We start from the raw sequence: 14,389 nt of genomic DNA on the forward strand, positions 1-14,389 counted from the left end.
TGAAGTAAATAAAAGAAAGCTTTGGTTTAGAAACATTTATTGTATAAAATTACAATTAAAATATAAGAAAGAAAATTATGACAGACATTAAATTAGGAATACTTATGGCTCTTAATTAATTTAGCTTGATACTTTGACGGGAGCGGATTCTACGCCCACCCAGAAGACGGCACCGTTGTACGCGATGGTCGCTCTGAAAACAACAAAAATCAATAAAGCAATTGCTAGGTACTTATGAAAAGAATACTTTTGCCCGTACAACAATTCTACCACTGGACAAAAACATCTACCTTACTTCTAACTCTTGATTGTGCATAGATCATAAAAAGGGAATCGAATCTTCAATACGCGGCACTAACTATTGCATATGTGCATTTACCAGCAACGCGACCCTAGACAAACCACAAAGTAAATAACTACTTATCAAATTGAAATAATAAATTTTATAATAGGTATAAATAGGTAAGCATCAGCAAAATTACAACTAACTAGGTAGGTCCATCTTATCACATCAACAGCAAAGCAAAGACCGAAGCTTAGAATTATCAGGGTTCTCTTCTGCTAGACGATATCGACTAAACGACGCAGCATAATCATTTACCCCAACACGATTCCTACTTAGTATAAAATTGCATCAAATTTCGCCAAAACGGACGAAAAACAGATTCACATGTTTTATTTATTTACACGTACGCACTGATAATGTGTGCAATAAGTTTACAAATTAAATCGAACGCTTGTAGGTGAATCAGACGTTCCTATGACATTGACGGGTTATGAACTTGTAACCTTTGTGCCCCTCACGTACTTTTTAGTCCCTACGAGCCCTGCGTCTGAATATCTAGGCAAGTAAATATTACTTAGGCGTATAATACGGTATGCGAAAATGTATGTAGCAAAACAAGTTTTTGGTTAAACAAAGACATGTCTTCATGAAATGATTTTATCTGAAGATATTAATATTTTAAGAAAAATAAGCACATGCTCGATTTTATAACTTATTATGAACAATGGACAAAGCAGGAATTCATTAACATTAACGAGATTTTATTTTGTACTCTTTCATTTAGATAGGTACGCAAAGCGGGAAAAAAGCTATATTATACCTACCTATCTTTACGGGGCAGTACCTAAATAAGTACCTATTAGTAACTAGGTATACATAACAGAAATCAATAGTTCTTGTCATCTTTATTAGTCATTAAATTACCTGAATTTAATTTCCTCGTTGAAGCCGGCAGGGGGCGTCCATGTGAAGGCGACAGACTGCTTGTCGTATTTCTCATCGTGCTTCTTGTGGGTGATAGCGTTCTGAAATGTACAAAAAGAAAATTTTAATATTTTTGACATAAATAGGGGTAGGTAAACAAAAACCAGAGAACGCCAAATTATCTAAATATAAGTAGAATCCTATACGATTATTTAATCATGGAGATTCATATTTATTTTAGTACATGTGCGAGAACATGTATTTTAAAAAAACCTTACATGAATAATTACTGACAATATGCATAACCATGTTTTTCTATTCATTTATTTAACTCCTAACAAGATGTTAACTACGCTCACCGATTGTTAGATAGACGCATAATTTGACTTCATAATTACAGGCTCGTTATCTCTCACATAGCCTTATACGCATAATTAAATATAATCTGGGACGAAATCACCAAGCTCGCTGTATTATAAGTCCTAATACATATAATAAATTCATGGAAATATTCGCGACTTGACCCGCCCAAGTATACTGCAAGTTTACCTTCGCCCGTTCATTTCCTGACTTTCATTCAATAGAAATTCGTATGATCAATGTCGGATATGATACGGAACGATAAAATATAAATACTGCAAATAAAGTATGTTGAATCAATCAATCAACCTTATCTATCGATTTGCAAAATATTATCACAGATTGTTTCTGCCGGCCGTACTTAAACAGTTGAATTATTTCTCTCTGTGAGCGGTATAAATATGTAGAGACTAAACACCCTAGCCGGTCAAGGCTTAATTCGAATTACGGGGCCTATTCACCACGTATTAAGGTTTGATTATAGCTCGGGTCCTGCTATCTTACAATTACTTTACGGCCACCATCTAGCCATTGATTGTAACGCATGCCATGTCTCATTCACGTATCTCATTGACACAGGCCTTTAAAATATGTTTTCATCATCGGTTGGACAAAGAACAGGCAACTGGCCGCGGTAACTGTTTGGCAATCACGTTAATTGTATTTATAGTCGAGTGAAGGGTTCTATGTCCTCGGATGTGAACAATTTGTTAGATTTGACAATTTTTTGTTGCCAAAACAGCAGTTAATCATCAAAACAGTAATTTGTGTTTGCAAAACTAGGTACTTATTTCGGATAGAGATTAATCCTAAAAAATAAATACTTAGTGGAAGATTATTCCTTTGGGTCACAGGACAACAGTCACTTGTTAAAATATGAATTGTTTTAAATACGTTGAGGTACATTTGAGGAAAACGTTGGTAAATTCTTTAAATTTTAAAAAAGAATAATATTATCGAAACCTACCAAATCTATGCGACCTCTTCACAGAGTAGCCTTGAATGATGCAACTTTGATTATAAAAATATCTACATAATACCATGTAACTATTTGTGTTTTGTACTTAGAATATCCAGCACACATTCAACCTCAAACATTTTAGTGAACAGTCTATGGAATTAGAGGTTTAGGAGAAAATAACTACCAAAATGTTCTGTTACTTTTGTGTAGGTAAATAGAGTTGTCAATATAGGAAATGAATTAACTACGTACTAACCATGAACTATTTACATTATGTTCAGTAAATGACAAAAAATGTGAACCTAAAATGTAAGTACAATCGGTGAAGTGATTACTTTAGAGGTCGCGTTGTCAAAAAAAGGTCTTCCTCAATTAACGAACCGAAACGAAATTATAAAAAGGGACCATTATGAAATATTTCATGTCAAGCGAAGAGACGAATTTCCTGTAACCTAATCTTTAAAACTAACCCAAAATATTTACTTAAATTAATTAAAACTTTATGAAGAGCGATTACTTACCTACGCGTCGTTTTAAATAACGATGCGACACTAATTGAACGAATATAAGTCGAGAAAGATAATATGTTATAATATATTATGTATTGATAGATACCAACTCATTGAAACCTTCAGCATTTTTTTAATTTAGTCTTGTGATTGTAATTACCTAATGGGTTTATGACGCTACTGTACATGACTTTAATAAAATTATTCTACTAGACTGGAAGCCAAACAAATGATTTTTCATGAAGAATCCATTATTATAATGAGTGCTTTTTTCTCCTGCAACAATAGCTGAACACAACGTATCTAATTGCAGCAAACGTGAAGGTCTACTTGACAATGGGTATAGGAAAATGTTTTTTTTTTAAGTTTAATGCATACAATAACTTTTTAAGGAAGTCATTTGTTTCTTGACTGATGCGTCACCCGTACGTGACGAGTGTAATAAACGCTATTAATTACGAAGGTACTTAATTATGAGCATGATCCATTTGTCTTGTACAATGTCATTCATAAATCACAGTGTCAAAATAAATAATCATTTCATACGTCACCGAAACCGAGTTTGTTTATAGGCCGTTCAGTGACCGCTTGACATTTTAGTTCTTGCAGCTGCAGAAATGGGCAATTTACCCAATACGTAATACCGCGTAATAAAAGATTTCTTTTCCTGCTTCTTGTCTCAAATATCTGGAACTTATTGTATGTTATTAAACCAGACCAATCGTTACGAGATCATTGATAATTTGCCATGCATTATTATGTCATGAAAGTCTCCAAAATTAGCGCTTTACACAAAGCAAGTCGGTAAGAAATTGATATTCTAAGACTGTTATCAACCATGAAATTATATCATACGGCTATAAAGTCTCGATGTTATTCATACTAACTATATAATTCTACTTGTCATGCTTCATAGTAATACTTATCGTAAATAGAAATGTTCTTTTTTGTTTGCAGTTACTTGCGGCAAAAAAGTTACAAAACAATATTTGCACGGATGTAATAAAGCGGTCACTTGAAAAAACGAATTGGATACATACATTAAGTATTACTTAAGGACACACTACCTCCTATCCGCGACTTCGCTCGCGTGAATAAAATTCCCGGTTAAAAAGTCCAATGCGTTCATTCAGATTGTAAATACCTAGTCGGTGAACGAAATCTCATCAAAATGCGTTTAGTAGTAGTATTGGCATAAGAGAGAAACGAACTTAGATCTATTCTCACAAACTCTCGCATTAGTAAAATTATAATATGTGTACATTGTTACTGTACACCAAATGTTCGCCAAAATACGTTTAGCAGTTTTTGCGTGAAACAAAAACATATATGCACGCGTCCACCCGCACAGACTTTCGCATGTATGTAATATACATGCAAAAGTTTAAGGAGAATAGTAAAGATCGATATAAATTTTAAAAGGTTTAATAACTTACACCAGGCTCGCCGCAGTTGAGGAGCTTCGCGAAGGGGTCGTTGGGCGCGAGGGTGAACTTGCCAACGATCTTGTCACCAGCACGCGCCTGCAGCAGGAGACCACGGATGGTGTTCTCGGGAGCCTTGCCGCTGACCACCACTTCCATGGGAGTACCGGCTTTCACCACCTGTTTTAAGAAAAGTACGATACATGTGACTTGGAACGTTGACAGATTTTTCAAGCAGCCTGCTCTTCACCAGAGAATGGGGACCTATGACTTAGTTTAATCGCAGTTTTCAGTAGCCGGCATTTTCTAACGTATTAAATGAATGAAGTGGCTTATGAATAAACTATCCAATAATGAAGTCAGTTCTACAGCTATGAGTTCACATACATTTAACAAAATATATTACAAGTTAGCAAAGAACGTGAAATAAGTTTATGCAAAGTTAATCCAAAGTTAAAAGAACCATAAATTAAACGCCAACTTGATCCCTTTTAGCCAGAAATTCAACGCCTAAACTTTGGAACGATCTATTTCGGGATAAAATGGCGCATAGATGCGAACTGGAGGCTCAGCTGTTACGTTTCGCGAGCTAAAATCGATATAGGCGCTCGCTGTAAGGTCATCAGGGACTGAGACGCTTTATGTGGCTTTTCATTTTGCATATTATAAGAGTAATGTAACAAAATAAGTAATAACTATACGTAATAAGAAACTCTTATTTTCCTTGAAAAATATTATTGAAACAATGCTTATTATTGCTTATTAAATAACACTGTTTACAGCCATATAGCATTGTTATATGTGACAGTTGCATAAGGACGACGTAATATAATGTAACAGTGTTCTTACGATTTGAGTAACTTCGCGTTTTACCGCGCTTTTTTATGAAAAATTCGTAGTCTGTTTTACCCCCGGTTTCCGAGGTACATTTAGCTGAATTTGAATATTGAATATTGCTGATATTGAATAGATAAACTACCGCTAAATGTACTCAGAAACCGGGCATTAGTCAAATATTTTTTAGGTTTAAAAAATGTCAGACATACCTTAGTGCTGGTGGTGACGGTGTATGGTGGTGGGGTCTTCTGTGGGGGCACGGGGTGTTTGGGTACCATGTCCTGGCACACGCTCTCCGGAGCTCCTGATGAGTAGGCATTGGCACCGACCAACGCTATCGCGAGTACGACGTATGTGGACCACATCTTGGATTCTAAAATATAACTTCGAATGTCAAGGAATCCTTAAAAAAAAACCTATTTGTACACGTCCAAGAAATGATAGTCAAATAATTTTATGAATATTTAATGAAGGTACTGTCTGCTTTCCTTGAATTGATGTTACAATGATTAATGTTATCAATTTGTAAGGCTGTATAAATCTGAATATCATCCTATACTAAGTCCAAATAAATGCAAAGTAAACGAAAGCGGGTCATGGTCCTTACTGTTCTTCAGATCTCAAGCTCTTGCAAAGCTACAACTCTCGAGGACAGGTTCCCCACATATTATGTGACGTAACTTAGCGATCGACAAACGTTTTCGACGAGCGGTTGCACATATTAAAGTAAAATAAATAATACCGAACCGTAGTTTAATATTAAACCTTTTTTCTAAATGTTGGAATGTTACAACCTTTTTTGATAGACAAGTAAGATCATCCAATTAGTGTTGACCTATAGTGCCATTTAGAATAAGGCCTAGGTTAAACAACGCGGTAAGAAAGGACATCATCGCTCGTTCGCAACTCATGTTGTAATTGCAGTTCACAAGTTAGCAATGTTTCAAACAACTGACACCAAAACATGAACATATATGAACAATAAATGCGTTGGGAAGTATGTGAAAAATATTATTTTGTACTTTTGAAATAAAATGACATAAAAATGTAAATTAGATTCGTGGAAAGTTAGTACCATATTAAATTCAATTAAATGGTTTACTTAATTAACAAGTTTAAGGATAATTAAGAATGGAATCTCGGAATATGTTAAACTTATCTATTATTAAAACTTTAACTTAATAAAATAAGTTTTAAATGTATTAAATACATGACCCAAATTGATACAAGTACTTCAGTTTTACCTCACCAATGATTTTTATGTATGTAGGTGATCGACTTGATTATAATAACGATGATATTCCACTTAAAATTCTGACAGCTAATAAACAAATTTCGAAACAGTATTACAAAACGAACACATAATAATTAACATAACATTCATATAAATATTTATTTGTATTTTATTAGCGCGTAAATGATATTATTTAAGGTTCAAGTTATATTGTATTGTTATAATATTTTGTAATTTATATTAATTACCTTTGATTTAGTGCAAAAGAGCGCTCGTGGTGTGCCTCGGCTTATGTGTGAACGGTTACAAATAGTGAACCCGGCTACTTGCAAGCTATATATCTTGCAGCCGTACTCGACATGGAAGGGCAGAAGGCCATAGATTAAACGCCAGAAGGTACGCAACACTGCCTGCGCGCGAACATGCCTCGCTCACTAACCATAATATAACCTAGACTTGCTCGCTGGACATTCTTCAACACTATTGTTAATTTCTGTCCTTTCGGGGTGGAATTTCCAAAATTCTTCTTTTAGTAGGTACTCCTCTACAATTCCAAAATAATCTTCGTACATAAAGTTCAACTTTCTTTTGGGCTGTGCTTTGACCGTCAGTCGGTCAGTCACTCAGTATCGAAAGAGTTGTTTTATATATTAATTAATACCAATATAAAATTCAATATGATGCTAACTTATTTTTTTTAATTGCCTATAAAATAACACTTTTTGAATAATATAATTTAATTTCTGCAATATGTTATTGCCTGCCAAATATGTAGCAATCGTTGCTTGACTGTTAAGTAATTTTTAATTGAAACGGATTAATAAAAACAATGTCTTTGAAATAATTAATCTATTGTAGCCTTCATACCACATGATTATTCAAAAAAGTTTTTGAAACCTAGAAATAAGGCTGGTTGGTAAAATATATTCCATGGCTGATGTAGTAAAATATTTCTTGAACATGATTCGTGAGATGCACCGTTTTTTTCTTTTAGTCTTTGCTTACATTCAACAAACAGTATGAAGGCAAGCCCTGTGTTAAGGTGTGCCATATTATTATTGTTTAACTTATAAAAAAGTCAAAATAAAGGCTGTTATGGCACCTAGCTTAACTACCGAGATTGTGGGTGTTGGATACATCGCGACACCTCTGCCTAGCCATATTCGGAAATACACGCTTAGTAAACAACATAGTCTAGATTCATTTTCAAATCTAAAAGGGGCATAATTGACTTGTGCATAGTGTACATTGCTGTTGTTTCTTTATTATAACACTTAGGTACGAAATTAGACAGAATACTTAATTTTTTTTGCATAACATATTTTTTACAGCTGTTTCTTGGATGGAGAGTCGCTGTGCTACCTCTAGCTAGGTGATATAAAGGAAAAATCACGAGTCTTTCCTTGATATTTAATATACCTACTTAAAAATAGGGAATCTGTTTTTGCCATTTCATGCTCGATATATTATGATTAATTTAATGTCTTTGATTGCTGTACTGAATTTTTCCTGCCCACCTGATCCTGCACAACAGGGTTGCTTGTTAGACTTAAAAGTTAGAAAGAATAACATAATAAACACGTCACATGACACACATTAACAAAGGCAGGAACAATGGGGTTTATTTGACCAAATGAAAACACGGCGTCTTCCGTTTGGTCTAATTGTCAAAATGTTTATTTTTTAAGTACAACTCTTGTGTTAGAAATTAGGACATATAACAATTATGTTATGATGTGCCAATAAATCTTAAATATATTGTATTTTCTGGGATTTTCCATAATTAGAAATCGTGTCACATGCTTGATAGCGCCATAGCTTAAAAGAATAATGCTTTCGGGACCGATGATTAAAAGTAAGTAACTAATAAGTATCTCAAGTAGTAACTATTATTTACTGTCTTATGGTAGGCTGTTTCAAACAGTAGTTTATAGAACATTAGTCCATTCTGTCAAAAAAAAAGTGGCGAGGTCACTTTTCTTTACTTTAGGTTACACTAAAATAGTCCCTATAGAATGTATCAATATGTAGCCCGTATGTTTTTTAATCCTATTTCGCGTAAAAACATTTAATTACAAAACCAGATTCCATATACACGATTTTTTATTCTTTTCCTCCTTAATTACTTTGCTTTAATGCCTACTCCCACATAAAGCTAGTATTTTTTTATGTTTCCTTCCCATAATATAACTACCTATGCTGTGTCAGACTGAGATCACCATTACCTATCCTAATGTTAAGGTACCTACCTATATTAAAAATGTCGATTAAAAGAATGGGTGGGAGTTTCTTGCCAGGTCTTCTCGTTGGTCCTACCTTCCGAACTGACGGTAAATTCACTCTCTGTATCCTATCATAGTGTCAGGATTGGACCAAAACGAATAAATGATTTGATTTTGTAATGCGAAAATCTAACAGTTTGTCGGTTACGCTGTCACGTCAAAACAGCTGATTCAGTGAAGAATTTGTGACGATACTTACTTTGTCTCTAATTATCCTTCTACACTGCACTTTTACACTTTTACCTTTCTCTATTAATAAAATTATCCTCCCATAAAAACGCTTAGGGATAATAATAAGTTATTTTGTTCACTATTGTTGTTTTTGCTGTGCGGTTTGTTTCGTTTGCATAGAGCTGTAAAGATTATTTTATTGCGCACACACTTCTACGAATATTTACTAATTAAAAATGGAAAATCTTAACACAATTTATTGTTAGTTACATACATTCTGGATTCTAAGTTCAATATTTTGTAATATTTAGCAATAAGATTGAGATTGAGGGTAGATGACAAAAAAATGACGACTCACCACCGCCTTTACCCACTATTACATAGATCTTCGTCAAACTTTTGTTTGAGTAAAGCTATAGATTTTTTAGTTCATGCAAGCATTTAATGCTAGTTAAAATACGACGGCAATACGATTAAGACTTTTATATTAGTGAATCTATCAATGTCAACGTATCTGCGTAAGTTAGCATTTCAGCAAAATCACATCTAATACATAACACAATAACGATAATTAGCTAAACAGAGTCATGTTGCATGAAGATAAGATACATAATAGTTGTGAAATAATGTACGCTAACATATAAATCCTTTACTATACGACATATCGCGGAAGACATCCATTGTTCAACTAGATATACCAAACAGGTGAACAGGTAAATGCTTGAGGAAAATAAAGTTGTATGAATGTTCTTAATAAAATAATTATATCACTTGTTTTTCTTTATTTTATAAAGCCTTTGAGCCTTTGTGTCATTGTTAAGACTGACGCAGAATTTCCCGAAGGACATGAGTAAGAAGTAGGTATTAGGAGTAGGTATGATCAAATTGATTGACGGCATTTCCAAGTTACAGAAAAGGTCCAGGAAAATTGTGCAATAAACAACAAGATGCTATGAGTTAGCACCGGAAAATATACGGGTACGTGTGTGTACTATGTACTAATTCTGTGTCAACTTCGGTGAATACCCTTACTATAGATTTAATCTAGTAGTGGATCTATATCTAAAGTTACCTATGACAACATGACATAAACTACTACAACAGCCACTTGACAACTTAATATTTCGAAACCTCTTTATGCACAAAATTAGGTAGATATAGTTGGGACTGAAAAATTCCTTTTTCGATAGAAATAGGTACTTATATATTATTATTATGTATGTTATGCACGCTTGAAAATACATGATTTCGAAAATCGATACGTTAAGCGACTTTCCGAGCTGCCTGTTAACGTAGAAGAGATATTTTCTTTGTTCTTACATATGATAAATAAGTAAAAAAGGTAAACAGTGCATTGTTCTAATTGGAAGAAAAACAATAACTTATCCGATTAAGTACAAATAAATTATTTTTTCATTTAAAGAGCCTGTTTGTTTCACCACCGAATGTAGTTAATGTTATCTTTCGTTAAAAGTATTGAAGATAGCATAAACAATAAAATTTGGCACACTGGTAGGTAGCTTAAATCTTGGATTAACACATAAGTTACCCAGGTACTTTTTAACCAGGGAAATTATTTTAAACGGAACAAGTCGCGGACAGAAGCTAGTCAATTATAAAGGGCAGTGAGGTAGTGCAATATCAAAATCGGTCCAGCGGGTTGTTTGTGAAACTGTAACGGACAGAAAGACTTTCATTTACACTTACATATGTCGTGAAGTACCCAACGTATGTAAAGTACCTACCTATGTATGTGGAAATAAATGTTGTGGATCAAGTTATGTTATGAATGGAGGCGACCGATAAGAGAACATTTAATTTACCGTGTGCGGCGCTGTGCGCCACCTAGTTGCAAGCCGAGGAAGCATTTTATTTCCATGGAACTGAAAAACGGAGATAACCACAACTTTCAAGGGCACTTGCTTTTTTTTTATTATGTGACACATCGTTTGTATATAAATCAATAAAATATAAGAAACATAATTACATAATAGTATAAAAACCTCTGACAAATCGATGTTTACCTGCTCCACAAGTAAGCTACAATAATTTATTTTGAAGTAGCACGCATATTACTATAATTCTTTTAATTGTTGGATCATCTATACTAAGCCATGGTATTAATTTATATATTTATTGGTATTTTAAAATTATTTAAATGTATTTTATTTACAACTTGTTCCATTAGTGTCATGGTCACGGTCGGATTCGTCGTTAGTTATCTTTTACAATATGTTCTACTGATCGTGCCTTAAAAGGACTGAGTGTATAGTAATATATTTACTATAGGTATACACATAGAATATAGGTAGCTGTACATAATAGTAAGCAGCAACTGGCCATTTATTCTGCTACATATTTCCATTTCGAAAATGAGTCTGTCTATTAGAAACTAGGTATTTCAGATATTTTTCAAACAATCCCTTTTTTCTTGATTTCACAAATTACCTATTCGTGAGTTACCACGAAGTCTATCAGCTACTTCAGCTAGCAGTATTACGCCTAGCGGTTGACATACTCATCAGTTATAGATGCGTATCAAAAACAAGATTATAAGATATACATATAAAATTATATAATTAGCTAGGTTTAGAATAGTACAGCTAGGCAGCTTGCTTGAAAAAAATTACACGCTTACGTAGACTCAGTTACTCAGTTGAAACCCAGGGCGGTCTGCCCCAAGCCTCTGATTCGGGGGCCTAAAAACGTCTAAAGTAAAAAAGCAACTAACTAAGAGTTCAGTCGCAATGTACCTACTTATTAAACTGTTACCGGTCTATTATTTTTTACTCTAGACATAAGATCTTGTGGTTTTGGAGTACAAGAATCGTAGGCCAAAACTATGATGTGCTACTTCGTACTGAGCTTTATAATATATTGTTAGAACTCATTAGGATTTTCAGCCTCGGGCGTCGGATAATTTAAGCTCGCCACTACGTGTACTAGTTTAGCAAATTTGATGTAACAAACAAAAATGAGAGAATTAACTATTAGGGGAAGTTCAAGCAGGTGCTTGATTTGAAATTCCCGCTAAAATTTGATGTCGCTGAGCGTCTCGCATCTGCCGCCTGCGGGGTGGACGACCGGCAGGCGACAGATAACCTATAGTTTGTCTGTGGTATAGAAATCTTAAACCCGCCTTTTATTATTTAATAACTATTATTTTCCTATTCCTTGATCCATGTAGTCAACAATGATGAAATTTAAGAATTACTTTTGAGACTCGCAGGAATGACCGAATACAATTTTATTAAAAGTCTATGTTAAATAATTAGGTAAAATGGGAGATCGGTCGTTCTATCACAAATGTTTTGGAAATCAATACCATGTGATGACCATTTATTCCGTGCAGTTTAAAGGTTATATAATAATATGTATTGTTTGGCGGGTTAAATCCCGAGAACACCGAGACAAGAACTAAATAAAAATAGACACTGACCTAAATAAAACAAACATTATTGGATGGACTTACTTTTTCTAATAATCATAAACTAGGTCAATCCAAAGTCTAATAAGGTTGACTTGGAAGTTGGGGAACCGGCCTAGGCTGCTTGCCCTAATAGAAAATAGTAGAATAAAATTTAAAAAACCACCGAAGAAATGTTCCAGTACAAGTACGACAGAGACTCATTATTTTTAGCTTTACATTTTTGTATAAAACATGTACATTGTAAATATTTTATTAAAATAATTTCTATAAAAGTATACGACACTGGTTTCTTTTTGTGAGGAAATTCATTAAAAAATGTTTAGTTTCTTAGAACTTTCTTTTCTTTAAATTGATAGAAATCAATTTTAAAATTAAGAATATTTTTAATGCTTTAAGTTGGACTTCCGCGTTACTGGAATGCTTAGTGTTTTTATTTTCTCTCCTACCATAATACCGCGATTTACTTCACATTGTCTATGCTTTAGTTATATTGTCGGTGTGGTGGCCGATTTATCAATATTTTTTCTAATTTGTTTTCGGAATATACGCGGGAAGCTGTTGTCTTCAATAAAACACGTCAACAATGAGTGTGGAAGAGGATGTAATGAAAATACAAAAGAAACTGACTAAGATGACTTCTGACGATGGCACGGTAGGTCTATTAATGTATGAAATAAACTATGGGGCTTGAGACATTTTCGCCCAGAAATACCAGTGTACTATTGTGTCGTTCACTTAAACCTTACTATTACATTTATCCTATTAGCATTGTTTGAAACAGCTAGCATTCTATTTCTATTTACTAATTATTACTGTACATTGGCATTGACTTACCTTATATTTTGTTGTGCCGCGCCGCGCGATGGTGTTAGCGGTTCCGACTAGAAATAATTGAACATTTTGATTATTCGTTTTAGGGTCAAGAGGAAGCCTTAGAGCTGCTAAAGGCGCTTCAAACAATGGCAATCAACTTGGATGTTTTGATGAAAACCAGAATAGGCATGACAGTGAACGCTCTTCGCAAATCCAGCAAGGACGAAGAGGTAATATCATTGTGCAAAACTTTGATTAAAAATTGGAAAAAATATCTCTCAACACCAGGCGCAGCAGGCAAAGATAATGGCAGCTCATCAAAATCTAAAAAGGAGAGCAAAGATAAGGACAAGAAGGATGAAAAAGAAAAAGATAAGAAACTCCCCGCCTCATTCCCACCACAGTCTAACACTACTGATGCCGTGCGGCTCAAGTGCAGGGAGCTCCTGTTACAAGCACTGAAGGTGGATGGTGAGAACCCGAATGCCTGTGCTAGCTCTGAGGAGCTTGCTGAAGAGTTGGAAGAATGTATCTTCGCTGAGTTCAAGAACACTGACATGAGGTACAAGAACAGAGTTCGATCAAGAGTGGCCAACCTTAAAGATCCTAAAAACCCAACACTGCGCACAAACTATCTTAATGGGGTATTGGCTGCATCACGTCTTGCTAAAATGACTCCTGAAGAGATGGCCAGTAATGAAATGAAAACACTCCGAGAGAAGTTTATCAAAGAGGCTATTAATGATGCTCAACTGGCCACAGTACAAGGAACCAAAACTGATATGCTTAAGTGTGGCAAGTGCAAAAAGAAGAACTGCACTTACAACCAACTTCAGACCAGAAGCTCTGATGAACCTATGACCACATTTGTGCTCTGTAATGAATGCGGAAACCGCTGGAAATTCTGTTAAGACTGCTTTTATCTATCCCAAGGTGACTAGTGTACCCCATACTGTATGATACTGTATTGTATCACTTATATTACATTTTATTATGAATTATGGTTTCTGTTTTCGCTATTTTAATTGCACCTTACTACTGTCATTGACTATGAAATCATGTTTAGTAGATAAGGTGAACTTAGTTTAAAACATTAATAAATGAATCTGCTTTAAGTGAATATCCTCTTTCATTTTCAGATCCAATAGAAAGTAAAAC

At 34.4% G+C, this 14,389-nt stretch overlaps 2 protein-coding genes across 3 annotated transcripts; one reads left to right on the forward strand and one right to left on the reverse strand.

Annotated features, from left to right (window-relative positions):
- Nucleotides 1–20: 20 nt before the first annotated feature.
- Nucleotides 21–9,213, reverse strand: l(2)34Fc (reeler domain-containing lethal (2) 34Fc). Of its 2 annotated transcripts, none has more exons than XM_076135946.1 (5): nt 9,017–9,213; nt 5,511–5,674; nt 4,477–4,644; nt 1,211–1,311; nt 21–193 (listed from the first exon to the last, which is right to left on the reverse strand). In XM_076135946.1, exons 2-5 carry the CDS (start codon nt 5,664–5,666, stop codon nt 121–123), a joined length of 498 nt encoding a protein of 165 aa, XP_075992061.1. In that variant the 5' UTR covers nt 5,667–5,674; nt 9,017–9,213; the 3' UTR covers nt 21–120. The 2 variants fall into 2 exon arrangements, with proteins under 2 accessions (XP_075992061.1, XP_075992059.1); XM_076135944.1 differs by lacking the exon at nt 9,017–9,213 and adding an exon at nt 6,784–6,939.
- A 3,664-nt stretch (nt 9,214–12,877) lies between these two features.
- On the forward strand, nt 12,878–14,351 carry TfIIS (RNA polymerase II elongation factor). Its single transcript, XM_076135948.1, has 2 exons — nt 12,878–13,070; nt 13,336–14,351. The coding sequence occupies exons 1-2, from the start codon at nt 13,002–13,004 to the stop codon at nt 14,140–14,142; spliced, it is 876 nt and encodes a 291-aa protein (XP_075992063.1). The 5' UTR covers nt 12,878–13,001; the 3' UTR covers nt 14,143–14,351.
- Nucleotides 14,352–14,389: the final 38 nt, after the last annotated feature.

The sequence above is a fragment of the Anticarsia gemmatalis genome, chromosome 3, assembly GCF_050436995.1.
Source record: "Anticarsia gemmatalis isolate Benzon Research Colony breed Stoneville strain chromosome 3, ilAntGemm2 primary, whole genome shotgun sequence".
NCBI classification, from domain to species: Eukaryota; Metazoa; Arthropoda; class Insecta; order Lepidoptera; family Erebidae; genus Anticarsia; species Anticarsia gemmatalis.

What these genes read in the sequence shown, in the direction of transcription:
- TfIIS (XM_076135948.1), top strand. Translation starts at nt 13,002, where the DNA reads ATGAGTGTGGAAGAGGATGTAATGAAAATACAAAAGAAACTGACTAAG. An exon ending in TGACTTCTGACGATGGCACG is followed by an intron (nt 13,071 to 13,335) that starts GTAGGTCTATTA and finishes TATTCGTTTTAG; the next exon opens with GGTCAAGAGGAAGCCTTAGA.